Here is a 20,478-nt window from a genome sequence, read left to right as displayed (position 1 = left end):
AACCCCTGGAAGGTCAACCACCAAGGACACAGACCAAAACCCCATGCATATGATTCTGCCACGTTCCCATCTTTCATCCCCACTTCATTACATCCTACCCCAAACGCAGTGAATGAAGCTTGGAAAAGCTCTGTATGAGCTGGAAAAGCGTCATTTGAGGAAGGGCTGCGAGAGCCTTCACAAATGGCTGCTTTAACATACTCATCAGGGAGGTTATATACTAATGGTAAGCAACACTGGAAAATACGTTTCATCTGGCACCAAAAGCTCAAGACTCCCAGGCCTGTTCCCCCTCCCCTTCCATCTTGCTCCCACTGTCAGCAACGTCCCATTCCCCATGTGTCTCCAGATGGCCTTCTCTAATGGCCTTTCAGGTCCCTTTAGTAGTACCAGATGACTGGCTTCATACTAAGGCAATGATGCCTAATGGTTTCAGCTTATAAATAATATTTTATTTGAACAAGAGTCTTCTAGAGGATCATTGTTCTAACTCAGAGGAGTCACTCATTGAATATGGACTAGTGCAAAAACAGATCTTTCTGCATTCACCAGGACAAGGAGGTCCTGGGACCCCATGGACTAGCACTTCTTTACAATTCATGTAAGATCTCACTTACATTAAGGGACGTAATTCTCACTTCATCAGGGACATTTTGCATGACTACCTAAACTAAACTCATTCTCATTCATTCTACTTACTCATTCACTCTTTCTACCTCATTTCTCTGTATCATATTTACCACTAAACCAAACAACATTTCTTTTTTCTTTATATAGTAACTTACATATAATTTTGCATGTATTAATACATGGCGATACATATTTAGCATCTATCTCCATTACAACATAAGTAGTACAAGAACAGGAATACTGTCATTTTCTTGCTATATCTTTAGCACTTGGAATAATATCTGTATATGGTCTTTCAATAAATATTTGCTAAATGAATAAAAAGAATGACTACTCGACCTCTATAGACCATAGAAGATAGCTATAACAGACTCAATTGGTTCCTCGTTATTCAGCTACATTTATGGCTTGGGATTGTCTAAAGGACTCTGGAATGCTTCATACTCGTCCCAGTAGGAAGTGGCAAAACCTTATAAAGTTAAGCATCCTTTTGCTATAAGGCTCATATAATACTTCTATATCTCCTAATATCTGCTAGATGGGCAAACTACTTGAAATGGAGCCATGGACATCTCTACATCACTGTTGTTATCCTGATCTCATTATGCTGAAAAAGAATAGTGGAGTCCATTGTAGTTTTAACAAAGATTTAAGTGAGGGAAATAGTGGTCTTCACAAAATTATTCTACCTTGAAAGGCTAAAGCTTCAGAACCATGTAAACCCACTGTACAATGCTGTATAAGTATATTCATCTATGGTTCTATAATATGCACACATCTTTCCATCTCTTAAAACAAAATCTACTTTAATTAAAACCCCTAACATTCTGGTTAAAGATGATAATCCTTTTGCACTGGGAACTTGTGATATATTCAGTTTTTATCCATCTTTAAAAGACAGTGTTGGCTGCCTTTTGACACATGCTTGCTTGCATGACAATATATGAAACCTAGTATTTATCCAAGATTAGGTTCACTTAAATCTTCTTTGTCTTTAGTTTTTGGCAGCACTCACAGTGGTTTTTCTTTAGGATAAAGGAAGAATTCACTGTTATTTCTTTTGACATATACTGGGAACTTTGGGGATAAATTCAGTCTTCATAATATTACTTTACTACAGTTTGATGAAAGGGAGCAGAATCCTGACTTTAAGTGCATATTATATTCATCTGCTGATCCCAAAAATTAAGGCTATTGGACTCTGGGAACTGCAGGATGATCATTGATAGAGTAAACAAGATATTACAACAAGGATTAAAGATTATACTCAGTCTGGAGCTGGAGTTATTTCTTAACTCAAAAATGCGTTTTGAATTATTATTATACAAAAGCAAAAGGTGACCCATTGCAGCTCTTCAACCTCACAGTATCTGCTGAGAGATACTGTGGCTCAGAGAGGCTAACAACTTTCCCAAGTTCTCACAGTAAATAAGAAGTAGTTGAACTGGAACTGGAACTGACCTCTCTCTGACTTGAGGCCCCTTTGCACCATGCCCTGCTGTGTCTTCCCGGCAGCCTCCGATGGATACACAAGGTTCAGAGTCTCTATTCACAGGAAACAAAAAAATAAGTGCAGATTTTTCTATTTTATACGTTGTGAGCAGATAGTTGTGCTACTTCAGAAAGCAAAGCCCGTAAAGGTTAATCATATATCAAAATAGTGTTGAAATCAAGTAAAGCATCACATTGATACTTATTCAGTTTTAAGTATAGACATTATTTCACCAAGAAAATAAGCCAGTGTATTTGGGAAATCAGACACAAATGATAAGTAATTAATTTATTATGCTTATAAAGGTAAATTTTTTTTAATTGTTTCTTCTTGTTTTGCTGGTTTTTACATATTTTTAATGAAGGTCAGTGTCTAAAATTTTGTTTGATTTATTTTAATTCTACTCTCCTGTCCTCTATCCTACTTCTGCCTGCCTTGTACCAACACACTCACCCATTAGAGAATGATTTGGATCCATGGATCCAACTTTTTCTGTGATAGCGTTACCCATGACCTGCCTCTCTCCATCTGTGACCCCAGTGAGGAATTGTCCCTGCTGGAGCCCCCAACCCCAGCACAGCAGTTTCCATCCTCTGCCCATCCTGACACAGCTCTGCTTGGAGGTCCAGCATCCAACAGAAGTGCAAGTTCCTAAGGTTGAACCTGGATCTCCAGGAGAGGACAGCATGGCCCTCCCACCAAGATAATGTGAGACACAGATGCTGAGGGGGTGGGCTTGGGCGAGACCTTTGAGGTCCAACCTGCTCCATTCTCAGAGAATAAAACTCAGAGAGTAAAAAGTAACCTGTCAAAGGAAGCACAGCTAGATCAAAACGATGATGGACTAGCCCTGATATCTCCTGCCTCTTTGTTCCCACTTTCTACACTACTCCATAAGGTGTAAAAGAGTAACATATTTATCTATTGACAGATTACCTATACTTTCCCTATTTTTTGAAAAGGCATGAGCAGCAGCTTTCAATAAAAGATGAATGTATAAATAAATTTAAGCAAAAGTAAACAAAATAAGAGGCATATAGTTAAGGGAGCGAATGGATGTTCTCAATAGCAAAGAGTTACCTAGAAGGGCAAGACTACATATGAGTAGTCTGAGTTTCCTAGAAGCCAGGTTGAAAATAGAGACTCTTTGAGTAATACAGCATTCATTATCTTGTAAAAGAAAGCATTTGAGGTTTGTCATAAAAATTTATTCAAATGTTAAATGTAAGTGATCAACTGTATTACATTGACAGTGTCTTTAGTAACACTTTCATAAAAGATATGGGACAATTTTTGATAGAAGTTAATATTAAATCTTGGTTCTAATCCAGCATTTCTTTGGGAATCTAAAGTGCTAGGGGGCAGGTATGAACATTTGTTTTCATGTGATTTAATTAGGGGTAAAATTTAAAGTCTTTAAGGCAATAGTTCTCAAATATCAGTGTGCAAATAATTTAACTGATAATTGCTTTTTTATAAAATACAGCTTAACTGTCCTTTTTACTCCTCACTCCTAATTCTATAAGTCTGCTGCTGCTGCTAAGTTGCTTCAGTTGTGTCTGACTTTGTGCTACCCCTTGGACAGCAGCCCACCAGGCTCCTCTGTCCCTGGGATTCTCCCGGCAAGAATACTGGAGGGGGTTGCCATTTCCTTCTCCAATGCATGCATGCATGCTAAGTCGCTTCAGTCATGTCTGACTCTGTGCTACCCCTTGGACAGCAGCCCACCAGGCTCCTCTGTCCCTGGGATTCTCCAGGCAAGAATACCGGAGTGGGTTGCCATTTCCTTCTCCAATACACAAATACTAGATTGGCCAAAATGTTTGTTCAGGTTTTCCCATAATACATGGGAAAATCTGAATGAACATTTTGACCAACCCAATATTTTATGTGTATATGCACATGTGTATTTTTTTGAAGAGAGGTTCCTGTTACAGCTTTTATCAGATTTGCAAAGGGCCAAAAAAAAAAAAAAAAAAGAAAAAAAATTAAGGATCAAAGAGTTGAGAATCACTGGGAGTTCCTGGTGCAGCTCTGAGTGGATTGAGCTCCATGTTGACACTGGTGTGTTCCCATCCCATTGCAGCCTGAGGTCACTTAGCTGACAACCTCCTTGGTGACAGCTAGGTAACTAAATGTCCCTCCACAGGGACATCCTCCCTGCCCAATAAGAGGATTATGGTGGCAAAACTGTCAGGCTTAATTCTGAAAAATTGTTTTGGGTAAGTTAGTCCCTTTTAATTGCTTGTGGAAATTGTAATTTTAGATGACAAGATTATTACAAGCTGCTTGGTAATTGGTCTGCCAGTGTCAAGAAAACCACTGAGATCACGGTGACCTGTTCTTGTCCCTCTTTGGCACGACCCATGAAATCCCTGGAGAAGATGTTTAGTAAAGTCAGCTCTTGCTCCTTGACAAGCACGAGTTTCCTTTTATCTCTCTGCCAAGTGAAGGATTAGAGAAGGACTTTCATCTTTTCTCTGCTACCACCAGCCCATGTCAGCCTTCACAGACTAGCTGATCATTAACTTGAAAAGCTGAGGAAGTTTCTAGCCCTTCCGTTTGCTTGTTTACCTGTTGGGCCAAGTTGCTTTACAACCGGATGATTTTTGAATAAATAGGGTCCTAGGTGAGGAAATATTTGACTCAGTTTCAGTTGGATATTTTCACTGCTTGTCACAGTTCACTGAACAGGAGAGTCAATTTGACTGGTAGGTCAGGACAGGTCTGCCTTATGGTTTGCCATGTGCCAGCTCAGTAGAAGAGGGATGGGAGGAAAAGGAGTCTTCTCAGCAGTCTATGAAGTGGGGAGTTGATTGGCTATTTACTAGCTTGTCCTCCTGGACCTTTTGACCTCCCTAATTCCTCATTTCATCATTTGTCAAAAGAGGCTAAGAATAATAGTTAGCTTATGGAACAGCAATGAGGTCTAAACAGTATCGTAAATACCCAGCATCTAACAAGAGCTAAACCAAACAAAAAAGATAGCACCTATTATAGTTACAGTCCATTTTTCCTTCTGAAATCCAGAAGTCTGAGATAGCAGAGAAGTCAAAGAAATAAATATTGCCTTCATACCCAAATTTATCTTCATGACCTCAAAGCTTGTGAAGGTAGCTACATCTAATCTCAGATCCACTGAAATCCTTCTTTAAATAATGCAGATGAACATAGAGATTATGATACTGCTATCAATTTAAAGTGACTGTCACTGATTTCAGTGTATGTAACCATAGTCCTTGAAATCAAATATTTCATGTGAAACTGGCAATAAAAAAATTTGTAGGGTACTCAGTGTTTCTCTCGAGTTCTTGATGGAACAAATCAAAGATGTTGGTGACTTATCAAAAGTGAAACTTTCATTTATTAGAAAAGAAAGATGCTTGTTCTTTCCCCTTAGTTTTGCAATTATCACAAGATTTTGTCATCATTCTTTAGAAACTAAATGCTAATAAATGTGCTCCTTCACTGAACTGATTCTTATGTTTAAGCATATTGTTTCACTTTTTTTCTCAAATTTCAAAAGGGTCAGGTCTTGCCTTTAAGGCTGTTCATATCTCTTCTCTGGTTACTTCCCTTTCCAGCAGGCACACTCAAATATTGGATCAAGGAGTAAAATGTCATCTCAGGAAAAATGGCTAGCTCTCTAGTTATATCCTCAAGAAAGAAAAGCCTGCTCTAAGAACTGGACATGGGATAGAAAGCTGGAGGTTTGTGTGTCTTGAATGGCAAAGATCCTTCCTTGTTCTTGTCTTGAATACAAAGCTTTTCTGAGCCTTCACCTACCCAGTTGTAGGGGAAAGGAGAAGGGAGAGTACTGACAACTGTTTCAATTAATCTATTTAGATGGAGTGTTTGATGGGAGTCCACAGAAACCTGAATTATAACATAGAAGTCTAGTGGGTTCAGTGGGTTGCGTTCACACAATAGGGAAAATAAGACACAGCCCGTGTGCCGGGGACGTGGGGAGTGTCCAGGTAACGTTTCTGTAAGAAAGATAAACCCATTTGGTCAGTAATGGTCTTGTTTACTTTTCCAGCTGCTGTGGTCTGTGTGACACTTCTCAACAGACTTGAATGTGACCAGATCAACTCTCCCCACGATGTTCTCGTGGAGTACCAGAAAAGGCCTCAGCTCCTAATCTCCAAGTTCATTAAACAGCGGCTTGGATTATGTGACCAGACATCATAGGTGGGCAGCTCAATCCTTCTCTGCAAATTCCTAGTTCCAGTCATGATGCTGAAGTCATATATTATTTGTGGCATTTTTATATAGTTCTCATTCACATGGTAAAATCATAATTGAGTGATTTTATAAAACCCTTTCTCTTAAACATGAATTTGTTGAAAAGAATTTAATAACTTACATTAAATTAAGTTCAAATTTCATTTTAAAATGAGTTAGTCAGTCTAATAATTAAAATTGTAAAACTGTATTGTGACATTTGGAGTTTCATATGCAGCATTAATTAAGTTCACATCAAAATAGATCAACCACTTGTAGATACAGTTATCCGTCACTCTGCTTCTGAAACCAATCCAGAAATTCATGTTAGGATGTTGTCAGGCACTTCTAGGTGTTGGACAAGTGACAGAAATTGATCATGCACATTCAAAATATTTACAGAAAAAAAGTGTCAGTGTAATGTAGGTCTCTATGAAAAAGCTTCGCATAGGGAAATAGGACCATACTTCATTTTTTTCCCCCTGCAGGATTTTAGTGCACCACAGAATAGGATTAGAGGCTGAGGTTTGCCCATGTTTGTGATTTTATCACAAGCTGTAAAAACTCTAGATCACACATTGATTTTCAGATGAAAACCTTTGGGAATGTAAAGAAAGATCTTCATTTTTCTTCCCAAATCACACACGATTAAACTATTTTCTAACAATTTTTTCTTTTAAGGAAATGCATTTCAAACGGGCTGTATTTTTTAAATTTCATTTCAATATTAACCTCATAGGCTGAGGAATAATAACAGCTGAATTTAGACTTGAGTTCAAGATGTTAAAGTCATCCTTTTGTGTGACTTTGAAGTGGTCTTGCCTGCACCCTGCCCCGCCTATTCAGTTTGACCCTCTGGCAGGCATATGGTGCCACTTGGAGGGTACAACATGCTTTGTATGAATTGATGCTGCTTGGAGGGGGCAGTTCTTCTAAAGATGATACACTTAGGAGTTGGGAGGCATGGATGGAGGATGGTTGGAGGATGGCTTACAATCTTGAACAGTACATAATGTTGTATACATATATTTATATTGTTGTGCCTCAAATAAAGTTTAATCCCAACCTTGATATTTTTTGCCTACTGTAATCAATGACAGTAAACAATCCCCAGAGAGGAACATCAGTCTGGAAACATTTTTGGTAACAGTTATGCTTGGAGTGTTTTTAAAGCCGTCCCAATAATTGACCATTAAATACCATCGTTAGAACTAAAAGTAAGGTAGAATGACATTGTAGTTATTAGTGGGGTTTTCACTGTGTTTCATTTTTTTTTTTTCAGACAAAGTGGAAAGTACTTCAGAGTGTTCTCCATAAGCCTTCAATTTGAACTTTTATCTGTCTGTTCCTGGAAAATCTTATTTTCCTTTTTATTGAGAGAAGAAGAGGTTATAGGGGGAGAGAGAGAGAGAATTAAATACTCACAGTTAATCCTCCTCTCAGCTCCTGTGTGGGGTGTATGCATGTGTGCACACATGCCAGAAACCTCGGAAACCTTTTTGATGATTCTGCCTCCTTTATTCCTACATCCAATCAATCACATGCCTATTAATTGATTCTAAGACGTTTTTCCAACCTGTGCTCCAGTGAAAAGCCTTCCCTGTCCTCAAACCAGATTCCTCCCAGCTTCACCCATAGCTTCCCACAGCACCCTCCATAGCTTCTTTAAAGTATTCATGACAGCTTGCAATTGTGTTGAGATTTGGGTCTTTAATGTGTTTAGACTATGAGATTCACGAGGACAAACACTACATTTGTCTTATTCACTGCTGTATCCCAAGCACCCAAAAAGTGCCTATCTCATTCTAGGTGCTTCATTTAAGTGAAGAATGTATTCTCTTCAAACATTTCCCTTACAAACTTTCACTAAAAATGCCTCTAATCTTTGCAAACCCATCCTCTCCTTATTCAGTCCCTTGTCAGCTCAGCTCTCCCTGGCTTCCTCCCATCACATCCCACTTTGTGAGGTAGAGAGTTCTCTGCATCATCAGTGTAGAGTTGTGGTGATGTCTAGAACTTCTTGTTTTCTCCTATAGTACGTGACTTTCCCCTCTGTTAAAATCAAACCCCAAATTCACCCTCTTTAGGAAGATCTCCAAGCTTAATTCCCCCTTGATTCATCATACCTAGTTCCTTAGATATCAATGTGTTCTCATTTATATGCTGTTTTGAGAACACTTATGCTTTTATGTGAACTTGGGTAATGGATGCCCAGCTTCATTTGGGAGGCTCCTGTTTCCTTTCTACCCTTTGACTGCCATGGAGTGTTATCCACTGCAGGCATTCAGCCACTACTCACCTATGCCTGTCCTAAGTCTAGGAACCACCTCTTCACCTCACTCCTAACCTCACCTTCTGCAAACTCATTCAGTCTTGCCCTCCTAGCAGTCAGTTCAAGAAACACTTAGACTTGCAAAAATTCCTCTGATTATTTCTATTTATGGGTGTTTCCATGCAATTTTGGTATGTTTTTCCTTTGTTCATTCATTCGTTATAAATCCGTATCTCTCCTTTTCCCCCAGAAGAATAAGAGACAATTTATAAGGATAAATTTAGGTACATCAAGATAGTATAAACTAGCCATAATGGGGGGAAGAAAAGAAAAAGGGAAGGGAAGGGAAGGGCCACCACTGACACAAATCCTGAAGCTAATACCATGGTGCACTGCATATAGCCCATGCAGTGGCAGACAGTAGGTCCTGAATTGGCTCTGGGTTGCCCAGCAGTTGCTTCATAAAGAGAAAACATTTACAGCGCCTCTAAGATAAAATGTGAACTACTCATCAGGAGAAGAACAAACTAGCCATGATTCTAAGAGGCTAGAGTGTAGTGTAGTGGTGAGTGAGGGAGGCGGGGAGGGGGAGAGGTGTGTACATCAATGCCTTTACTCCAGGTCGCTCTCAACACTGGTGCACGTTGGGATATCGGAAAAGCCTTCAAAAAACACCGGGGCCCCACCTCAAACCAGCTAAATGGGAGTCTCTCAGACTGGGATTGGGAAGCCCTATTTTAATAATTTCCTCTGATGATGTGCAGCCTGGGTCAAAAGACACTGATTTAAAAAAAAATAAAAGAATGAATAGTCTGTGGATCTAGCTGGCGCTCCTCCAGATGAACTTCTAGAAGCCTTTTGATGATGACCTCATTGGAAGAGTTATATACAGATCAAGCTCTTTTACTTGATTCTTACTCCTCAATGGGAACAGTATCCTTTTTTTCTAATATTTTCAAGTGTACAATATGATGATTTATGATACATACATTTATGATACTTACATTCTGAAATGATTACCACAGTCAAGTTAATTAATATATCCATCACCTCACATAGTTATATACATTAGCCAACCTATGGAAACAGTATGTGTGTCTGTTGACTGATGAATGGACAAAGAAAATGTGTTATATATATGTGTGTAATATATACATATATATACACAATGGAATATTATTTAGTCATAAAAAGAGGAGGAATCCCGCCATTTGTAACAACATGGATGAAACTGGAGGGTATTATACCAATAAAATAAACCAGACAGAGAAAGACATATACTGTATGGTATTGCTTATATGTAGAATCCCCCCAAAAAATCAGATTCATAGAAACAGAGAATAGAATGGTGGTTACCAAGAGCTGGAGCAGGAAAAGGGGAGATGTTGGTCTAAGTGGTCAAAGGATACAAATTTCTAGTCATAAGGTGAATAAGTTTTGAGGATCTGATATGCAGTATGGTGACTATAGTTTAGCATTGTATTGTATACTTGAAATTTGCTAAAGGAGTAGTTTCTTAGCATTCTCACAGAAAAAAGAAACAGTATATTAACCATTTTATATCCCCAGCAATGTGCACAGTGCCTAACACATAATAAAAGTGGATTAATTATACATAATTTATATCTCTCTCTATATATATTGCTATCAATTCAATTTTTGTGTTCCCCTCACCTAATTCTTGGGCTTCCCTGATAGCTCAGATGGTAAAGTGTTTGCCTACAATGCAGGAGACCCGGGATCGATCCTTGGGTCAGGAAGATCCCCTGGAGAAGGAAATGGCAACCCACTCTAGTATTCATGCCTGGAAAATCTTACATTGCATTTCTCACCCTATACTGTGGCTATGTTTGGAAATGGGGCCTATAAGGAATTAGGTTCATTGAGGTCACAGGATGGGACCCTTATCTGATAGAATTAGTGTGCTAATCAGAAGGGACACCAGAGAGTTCACTGTCTTTCTCTCTCTGTACATATGTACTGAGAAAGGTCCATGTGAGGATGCAGTGAGAAGGTGGCCATCTGCAAGCCAGGAAGAGAGCTCTCAACTGACATGGAATCAGCTGAAATCTTGATCTGGAACTCCTGGCTTCCAGAACTACGAGAAAATAAACTTCTGTTATATTTCTTTAATCACTCAGTCCTTGGTATTTTGTTATGGCACCCACAGCTAAGATACATATCACATATATGAATTACATGTGTATACATATATATATGTATATATAACCCCATAAACAAACAAACAAAAACAACCACGATCAATTGATCAGTTAATGCAAATACATAGCTGACTGCCTGTCAACTTAATTTTGCCTAAATATTATCCCCTGACCAACCTTTCAGAATAACATGTGTATATTATTCAGCGTAATTTTCTATGTGAGATCATTACCAGCCAGTTCAGCTCCTCCGCTCCACATTTCACTGCCAAACACACCAGACAACTGACACACGAGGCAATCTTAGTAAAACTCAATCTTTGGTCCAAAATATACTCATTAACTTTTCCTGTCTTATTTTTATACAGTTATAGAATAGTTACAGAGTGTTAGTAAGTGCTCTGCACTACGTAGGTACTTAACAAGGACTAAAAGCTATCACCTTCAGAAATACAACAAAGTGAGTTTAAATTTTATATCCTTCTTTTAAAAACATAGCTCTTAACATTTGGATTCATTTAGGAGACCATTGATAGCAATCTATGGGCCAACTCCACAGAAAAAGGCATATGCACACATGTAACTCTGAGTTTGCATCTAATTCATGGGTTTGCACACCTTCCTCAATCTGTCATGGCAGGATACCCGCATGGCCTGCCACAGGCCCCAGTCCTTCTGGGTGACCCTAGTTAGAGTGCTGTCCTTGATGTTCTGGTTATCGCTCCCTTCCAGACACCTCACTTCAGTGCTGGTAACAGCTGTTCCGGCTACACCACCTTTGCTGTTCCCTAAATCCTGCTCACCCTTTTGTAAATAGTTCAGTAAATTCTCTCAGTTCCCTAGTTTAATTGTGCCATCTAGTTACTGCTGGGGCCCATTAATACAGCCTCCAAGATACATCTGGGGACCCAGAACCATTTGGAAAAATGTAAGAAACTAAAGTCATTTTATGTGCAGATCTTTCTAATTTTTTTTTTTTTTTTTTTACTGCAAAACAGAAGTTAGTAAGTTTCTTCTTAACTGGTAGAGTACTTTAAAAAATATATAACCTTCTATTCAAGACTGTATACTTGTATTTAAAATTCTCCTGGAACTCTCCAGGACTTGCAGCTTGAAAAACAGAATGTTCAACTTACATTTTCTTAGCTGGCTGCTGGGCATCCTGTGTATGATAGAATTGAAAGCTTGAGTAAAAGATAGATAAATGGCTTCTATTGCGTGCCTCCAAGCTACATGTTTCCTCATCCTGTCATGGAAGGAAATTACAATTGTCTGGCGCACCGAGCTTCATAAAGCCACACTGCTCCTCTCCGGATCCTGTTGCCTCTATTTGTCTGTCTATACCACGAGTAGGTTGTTTTGGGATTTGATCTACAATCTTCATCTCAGGATTAAAACTTAAGCAAACTCAACCCTTAGTTATTAGGGTCTCTCTTTAACCCTTTAAAAAATAGACTATACAACCATTTAATTCATCAGTCTACCTGGACTTTCTCTATCTCTTAATAATCCTATAATTTTGGCCAGTGGGTCTACCATCCAATGTCTCCTAAGATGAATAACTGAAGATACTCATAATCTGCAACCTGATTCATTATTTACTTCTTAAGGGTTTTCCTCATTTCTTGTTTGCTTTTTCAACCCTTCGAAATAAGTGTTACTCAATATAGAATCAGCTTATTTTTCTAAAAACTGAGCAATTTTCACTTGAGAACAAAAGCTCACCATTAAATCACTTTTTCCTGCGCTGGTCACCCTGTAGCTGAATTACTTCTCCATATTCTGGATGTTCAATTACAGTACCATTGCAGGCAAATTTCATGCCAGCTCCTGGTAGAGACTGGACTGGCTAAAGACGACCGGCTGAAGGTTCATGGGTTTTAAGTGCTTTGGCTCACTGAAGCTTAAGTGAGGATTTCCTTGTAATGAGTAGAATTTCCCTTCTGTCCCTTGTCACAAGTTTAAAATTCTCACAGCCTGTATAATGTAACCATTTGGGGTCTGCTTTTAACTTGGACTAGTGTACCTTCATGCAGTAAACTGAAAAGAGCCATAAAAAAAAATGTATAGCTACTACATTTGTTAGTCAATACTAAGTGTAAAAATAAAGATGTGATGCTAAATAAATGCAGAGATGAAAAAAAAATCACTTTTTCCCCTGAAACTTTAAATGTTATTTAAACATTATTTTTATAAGTATAGTTTAAAAATTCATCAGGCAAACAATCTAGAGACCAGTATCATCTAGTTTGTACAGGATGAGTCAAAAATTACCCTCCAAAAGGTAGTAATTTAAGATCATGTTCATTTATTTTCTAAATTTCCAAAGTTTCTTAGAAAATCTGTTACTCTCTACAGTAGCTTAGTCATTAACATTGTGAAGCACTGGGTGCATTCCAGAGTTACAGAAATCATTTGAGTAATCTGATTTTGGCCCCTCCTCTGTTAGAAAAGGAAGTACAGATCTTTAAAAATCTGGTTCCTTCTTTTTACTTTCATATGAGTTTACTTTTTCATCTGAGTTTACAGACAGTTGCATTTGTATTTTCTCCTAACATTGTAACCAACAAAAACCACTGATGTGGCAAATAAATGTTACCCATGTCCCACTTACTCTGGGTAAATAATCAGCAGTGGACACCAATCCCACTAGCCAGATCTGTCTCCTACACTGCCTGGTCCCGTCCTCTCCTTTTTCCCCTTGGACTCCAGAGGTTGCACCTGTTCTGGAGCTGGTTCCATGATTGATTTAAGGTTGTAATGCCATTGGCTAGCATGCAAATGACAGAACAAATATAAAGGACCTACTATGCACAAATCACAGTTCTAGGTGTTGTGGGAGAGCAAGACACAGTCACCTCCTTTAGACAATGGACAGACATTCTACTAAGTTTGAGGCACTAAAACAAAGGTGTGAATAACTACAATTCAGAGATAATTGGATAGACTCGAAAAGAGAGGTGGAAATAAGAGTGTTCTAAGGAGTTATTGGACTTCCCAGGTGGTGCTAGTGGTGAAGAATCTACCTGCCATTGCAGGTAAACATAAGAGATGTGGGTTCAATCCCTAGGTCAGGAAGACTCCCTGGAGGAGGGCACAGTAACCCACTCCAGAGTTTCTGCCTGGAGAGTTCCATGGACAGAGGAGCAGGCTACAGTGCATAGGGTCACACAAAGCCCAACATGACTGAAGCAACTTACCTTGCATGCAAGAAGTTATCAGGAAAATGATGGTATAGAGGTGGAAAAATTTGAAAGGGTTTCTTGCACAAGGTAGATATTTGAGATGAGCTTTATTTCAGGGTCATAATTCTGAAAGGACTCTAAGGAGGCTTTTGTCATCAGAGGAAAAAAATGTGAAATAAAACAAAGGAGGAAAATACAGGACATATACAAGAATAGTAAAGAATCCTGTTTGGCTGGATCTGGAAAGGTAGCTTGGGGTTCTACTATGTGGGACCCCAGAAGTCGGGGTAAGGAGATTGGATCTTATTCCCAGGCAAAGGCAAGTGACTGAAGCACATAGAGCAGAACTGATCGGTAGTCTGTCAGGATAAGAAGAAGGAGGAGTAAAGTGGAAATAATTAAAAATAACAAAAAACTGAAGCAGGTGGAGGTGACCAAGATGTGACTAATTCCCTCCCACAACATTCCAACACTGCAGGACGGGCGGGTGGAGATGGAGTAAAGATAAACTCCTCTGTAAAGATGGTCCGCCAGGCTTCTCTGTCCATGGAATGCTCTAGGCAAGAATACTGGAGTGAGTTGCCATTTCCTACTCAGGGGATCTTTCCCACCCAGGGATTAAACCCACATCTCTTGCATCTCCTGTATTGCAGGCAGATTCTTTACCCACTGAGGCCCCCGGGAAGCCCTTAAAGATAAGTTAGGGCTGCCAAAGACATTATTTTTTTGTTAGACTAGGCAGCTCCCCTACTTGTGAAGGTCAGTGCCTTCAAATTTCACCTAATAAGTTAAATAGCATACATATTTCAGAATAAAAATTCCCTTCTCGTGTGAAAATGATGTGTTTCCAAAATCTTTCTCTTGCTAAAAGGCTAAGGAAAGTTCAAACATGACAGAGCCAGAGCAGTAGCTGTGGGAGAGAATGGCATTTAAAGGGCTGATGAGTGAGGGATGTCAGCGGTGATCTCGGTATCCATTTAGATAAAACTTCCCATGGCTTTGTGGCTAATAAAAAATCTTCTTTCCCTCAAAGGATATATGTAAAGTAAAGACCTGACTCACAGATAGAGAAAGCAAACTAGTGGCTACGGAGGGGTGGGGGTATGTGTGCAATCTAAGGGTGGGGCAATGGGAGGTATAAACTGTTGAGTGTAAGACAGGCTCAAGGATGTATTGTACAACATGGGGAATATAGCCAGTATTTTGTAATAACTGTAAATGGAAAGAAACTTTTAAAAACTGTATAAAATTTTTTAAAAAGATTTTAAGAGTAAACCAAAAAAATGACTAAATAAAATTAGAAAATAAAAGTAGGTTCATCAGTCTGCATCTCTATTTCTGCCCTGTAAACAGGTGAATATAGGAACAGAGCCACAGACACAGAGATCAGACTTGAGGACACAGTGGGGAAGGAGAGGGTGGGATGAAATGAGAGAGTAGCATTGACATATATACACTACCATGCAAAAACAGATAGCTAGTAAGAAGCCGGTGCTCTGTAATGACCTAGAGTGGTGGGATGGGGCTGATGGTGGGAGGGAGGCTCAACAGGGAGGGAATATCTGTGTACATATAGCTTATTTGTGCTGTTGTACAACAGAAACTAACAGCATTGTAAAGTGATTATCCTCCAATTAAAAAAAAAAAAAGTAAAGGCTCAATGAAGTCCTGTCACATGCTGCAACATGAACAAACCTTGAGGACATGACGCTAAGTGAAATAAGGCAGACATGAAAGGACAAGCATTGTACGTAGAACTGTCAAATGCGAAGACGGTTATGAGAGACTTGAGGGGAACCCTGTACTGGGTACAGAGTTTCAGTTTGGGGTGGTAAAACAGTTCTACAGGTGGATACAACAGTGGTGACCATTGCACAACAATGTGAATGCACCTAATACCACTGATTTCTATGCTCAGAAAAGGTTAAAATGGTAAATGTTATAGTAGGTACATTTTACTATAACAAAAAAGTGAAAGCTCGTTGAGGTCTGCATTGTGGTTTTGATAACAACAAATTCTAACTTACTAATTTTTGGAAAGAAAGTTCATACTATATGGTCTCCTGGTTGACAACCTATCAATATATATGGGCTTCTCTGTTCTACAGGAGGAGTCATGTGGCTCTGAGAAGCTTGCTTGGTGAGTGAGAAGTCAGGGCCAGGACTAGGTATGGTGATGGTTACCAGTAGACAGACTATTTTGTTTAATGTTCTCATCTTCGATATAGGAATATATTTGCTAAGGAGGCCTGAATCTTCGGATTAGCCAGTTAGAGCATTCTTCCTCAAAACAGTGTAATCAACCAAGGTTATTTTTCAAAGCACAGTTTATCAGAGTCAGGAATGGAGTAGGAGAATACTAACACATCAATAACTGTCAGAAAGAATGATGAAATCTAAAATACTCAGAAGAGAGACGAGAAGAGTAACATCAAGAAATATTCCTACCAGATGAAAGCCAGTGATTTTAAAATGAAAATTGCCTGCATCAACCCAATATGCATTCCCTTTGGTTCAAATGCTTTGGTGTCTCAATGATGGTAGGAGACCATTTAATAAGGTTATTTATCTTTTCAGGTTGTCATAATACATATGAAAGTCTCTAGGATTGAAATATGCTACTGGTGAAGGAAAGAAACTGATATGAAATGGGGAAAGATAATACAATGAAAAATGAAATATTAAGAAGGAAGGGAGACAAGGAAGGAAGACAGTTGTGAAATAATGTTGTGAGAAGCAAGTCTACTGGGGTTTCTAAGAGACGAAGAGCTTGCATATCCTCAAGAACTGGACATACCTACAAAAGCTACATGAAACATTTCTGGAAGAGAATCAAAACATGCTAATAAAAAGGAAGAAACTTCAAGCCAGAGCAGTGACCTGAGCAGATACCTAATAACCTGGAGGCTTGGTTCTAAAGCCTCTAACCTGGTGTCTAAAGTTCATGTAGACACATTTTGAGTGAGGTGTTGGGGCTAAGCCTCAAGAGAAAAAAATCTGTCAACCTGAACAGGAGATCCTAGTGAATATAGTCTGTCTCTGTCTAGGCAACCAGTAAGGAAAAACATGTAATTCCCTGAGAGATCCAAAATTCATTCTTGATCCTTACTCAGGCTTGGAGTTTAAATTTATATTGCATTCAAGGAAACCCTATTTCAAAATATAAACAGAAAATTAGGTTATGGAACAGAGAAGTCCCTGGCATTAGTAAATGCAAATCAATGTGGGAGAAACATAGACCCAGCTAGGTGGCAGGGGATTCTCAAAAAACATTCATCCTCATTGAATATGAGCTCATGATAAAAAGTCACACAATAAGTAACAATTTTTATGTGAAGCAAAGTCAAAGGTCATAAAATACAGGAAAATTATATTCAAGAATTTGAGTTACTTGATGAGATATAGAAAGTGACTGCCAAGGACAATATCTTTAAAATTATTAAAGCTATAATAGACATAATTAAAACACAGAAATGAAAAATGAAAAGTCAAGACTGTTTCGAATGATTTTGTTGATGATAATAATAATAGCACAGCACTGACCACTTTTCTAAATGCTTTGCAAATATTAATTCATTTAATCTTCACAACAACACTGTTATATTGCATTATGCTGCTGCTGCTGCTGCTAAGTCGCTTCAGTCATGTCTGACTCTGTGCGACCCCATAGATGGCAGCCCACCAGGCTCCCCTATTCCTGGGACTCTCCCGGCAAGAATACTGGAGTGGGTTGTCATTTCCTTCTCCAACACATGAAAGTGAAAATTGAAAGTGAAATCGCTCAGTTGTATCCAACTCCTAGCGACCCCATGGACTGCAGCCTACCAGGTTCCTCTGTCCATGGGATTTTCCAGGCAAGAGTACTGGAGTGGGTTGCCATTGCCTTCTCCACTGCATTATGAGGTATTATGATTTTATCATTTTATAGGTGAGAAAACTGGGGCACAGAGAAGTTAAGTGACTTGCTTCGGGTCACAGATCTAATAAGAGACAAAGCTGAAGTTTGTACTAAAACATTCTTTATCCAAATGTTTATCTTAGTCCATTTGGCCTGCTATAACAAAAATACCATAAACTGGGTGACTTATAAGCAACAGAAAGGTATTTCTCTTGGTTTGGAGGCTGAAAAGATCAAGTTTTGTACCAGCATACTTGATGTCTGGTGAAAAACCATTTCCTGGTTCATAGATGGCCATCTTCTCACTGAAACTTCACATGGCAAAAGGGACAAAGGAACTCTCTGGGGTCTCTTTTACAAGGGCACTAATACCATTCATTTGGGCTCTACCTCTGTCTCAAATGTGTCATAATCATGTGATTTAGAATTGCCAGCTTTCCTTGTCTGTGTCCTTTGCAAAGAGTTAGGTTTTCTCTCGGTCCAGTCTTTTACAGAGAGTAAAGTCATTTCAAGTGTCCCATTTGTGGGGAGTCTACATTTCACCTCCTTCACTTTGTACTGACGAAAGGCCCAGGCTTCAGTTTCATACGGTTCGCTCTATGTAGTCTCACCCTGGGCCTCTGGAACAGGGGTCAGCAAACTTTTCTATAAAGGGCTAGATAGCAAGTGGGCTTCCAGGTGGCATTAGTGGTAAAGAACCTGCATGCCATTGCAAGAGACATTAAGAGATGCAGGTTTGATCTCTGGGTTGGGAAGATCCCCAGGAGGAGAACATGGCAACCCACTCCCGCATTCTTGTCTGGAGAATTCCAAGGACAGAGGAGCCTGGTGGGCTGTGGTTCATAGGGTAGCATAGAGCTGGACACGACTGAAGTGACTTGGCATTGCACGCACACAGATATTAAGTATTTTACCTTTGCCAGTCATACGATCTCTGTTGAAACTACTCAGTTTTGTTGTAGTACAGAAGGATCACATGGCAAAAGGGGCAAAGGAACTCTCTGGGGTCCCTTTTACAAGGGCATGAATACCATTCATTTGGGCTCTACCTTCATGACCTAATCACCTCCTAATATCCCCATTTCCTAAAAGCACCACTTTAAAATGTCATATTAGGCTCATAAGAAATTAGGGAAGTCCTTAAGACAGAGAGAAAGCAAAGAGGAAGCCCACATCATAGAAGTAGATGAATACAAACACAAAATGAGGGGCTGCTCTGGGTCAGGGGTCAGCAAACTACAGTCTGGAAGCCAAAATTGTCTCTCCTGTTTTTGTTAAATTTTATTGGAACCCAGCTAAGCCCATTGTTTACATATTGTCTCTGGATCCTTTTGTACTACAACAGAACTGAGTAGTTTCAATAGAGGTCATATAACTTTCAAAGGTGAAATACTATCTGTGTGCATGCAATGCTAATAAGTCACTTTAGTCATGTCCAACTCTACATGGCCCTATGAACCGCAGCCTGCTAGGCTCCTCTGTCCTTGGAATTCTCTAGGACCAGATTTTCAATTTCTCCACAGAGGTTTTCTGAGGGTGATCTTGGTCATAGCCTCCACAGAAGTCCTCAGTATTGGCACCCCAGTTTCATGTTTCAACTTATATGCCAAGCAGTAAGTCTACTATAAAACTCCCTTTCCTCCTTGACATAAACCTTAGGACCCATCCCAGCTGGTTTACCTTTTCCCTTCCTTTCATTTCTAAGTTCTCTCTTATCTCTGTGTATAAGATGGAAAAGGAGGTTAGAGAAGGAATGGAGAAGACATGAGCTGTTCCAATGTCCCAAGCAGCTAAGGAGCGGGATTACAAACGTTAGTGACACTGGTGAGATGCGTCTTGTTCTGAGGTTCTCTCGTGTCTACTGCTTTTACTGTGTATGTTTTATCTCCTCAAATTCAGAGCATGTTTTAGGAACAGAAGAGATTTTAAACTTTATCTCTCTACCATGTATATCTATCCTTATCCAGAGAAGATATAGATAAATATTTCTAGGTTGAGTATCCCATACAAAAACAAAGTCATATAGTTCGCCCATCCATTCATCCATCCATCCATCCATTTATTGAGACAACAAACATTTACTGACTGACCCCTATTCACCTTGAAGCCTGACTAGATGTTGCCTGTCACAGCAGATGGTTTGTGCAGGTTCGAGAACTCCTGGGTTCCCCAGCATTTGATACATAGCACCCTATAAAAATAATTCATTATTATAAAAGTAAAAAGGCTCATGGTAAATATTAAAACAGTATAAAAGGGTATACAGGAAAAAGTTTTACTTTCCTAGTCACCACTACATCAAACTTTTCTGTTTCAATTACTCAAAAGAAACAGTTGCCGACAGTTTCTTACATATCCTTCCAGAAATGTGCGTTATTCTTTTTACATAAATGAGATCATCCTATATGTAATTTCTGTTGTTGCTCTCCACTCCTCACCTATACAATGCATTTTGGTTCTTCTTTCACATTAGCTCATGTAATTTTCCTTACTTTTCTTGTAATACTTTACTGAGATATAATTCAAACACTATGTAACTCACTCACTTAAATTATATAATTCAATGATTTTTAGAATATTATAGAATTATGCAACCATCAGCATAATTCTCATTC

The 20,478-nt window shown here is 39.1% G+C and overlaps 1 protein-coding gene across 1 annotated transcript in view; it reads left to right on the top strand.

Moving 5' to 3' along the window:
- The window catches only part of UPP2 (uridine phosphorylase 2), a 39,434-nt gene extending 28,683 nt beyond the window's left edge, over positions 1 to 10,751 (top strand). The window contains exons 7-8 of the mRNA XM_043894910.1: positions 6,162 to 6,313; positions 7,629 to 10,751. Of these exons, the coding sequence (XP_043750845.1) occupies positions 6,162 to 6,313 (152 nt within the window). The 3' untranslated portion in view covers positions 7,629 to 10,751. The remainder of the gene's footprint in view (positions 1 to 6,161; positions 6,314 to 7,628) is intronic.
- Positions 10,752 to 20,478: the final 9,727 nt, after the last annotated feature.

The sequence above is a fragment of the Cervus elaphus genome, chromosome 33 (genome assembly GCF_910594005.1).
Source record: "Cervus elaphus chromosome 33, mCerEla1.1, whole genome shotgun sequence".
Classification (NCBI taxonomy): Eukaryota; Metazoa; Chordata; class Mammalia; order Artiodactyla; family Cervidae; genus Cervus; species Cervus elaphus.
This window is presented reverse-complemented; position numbering and strand designations above follow the sequence as displayed.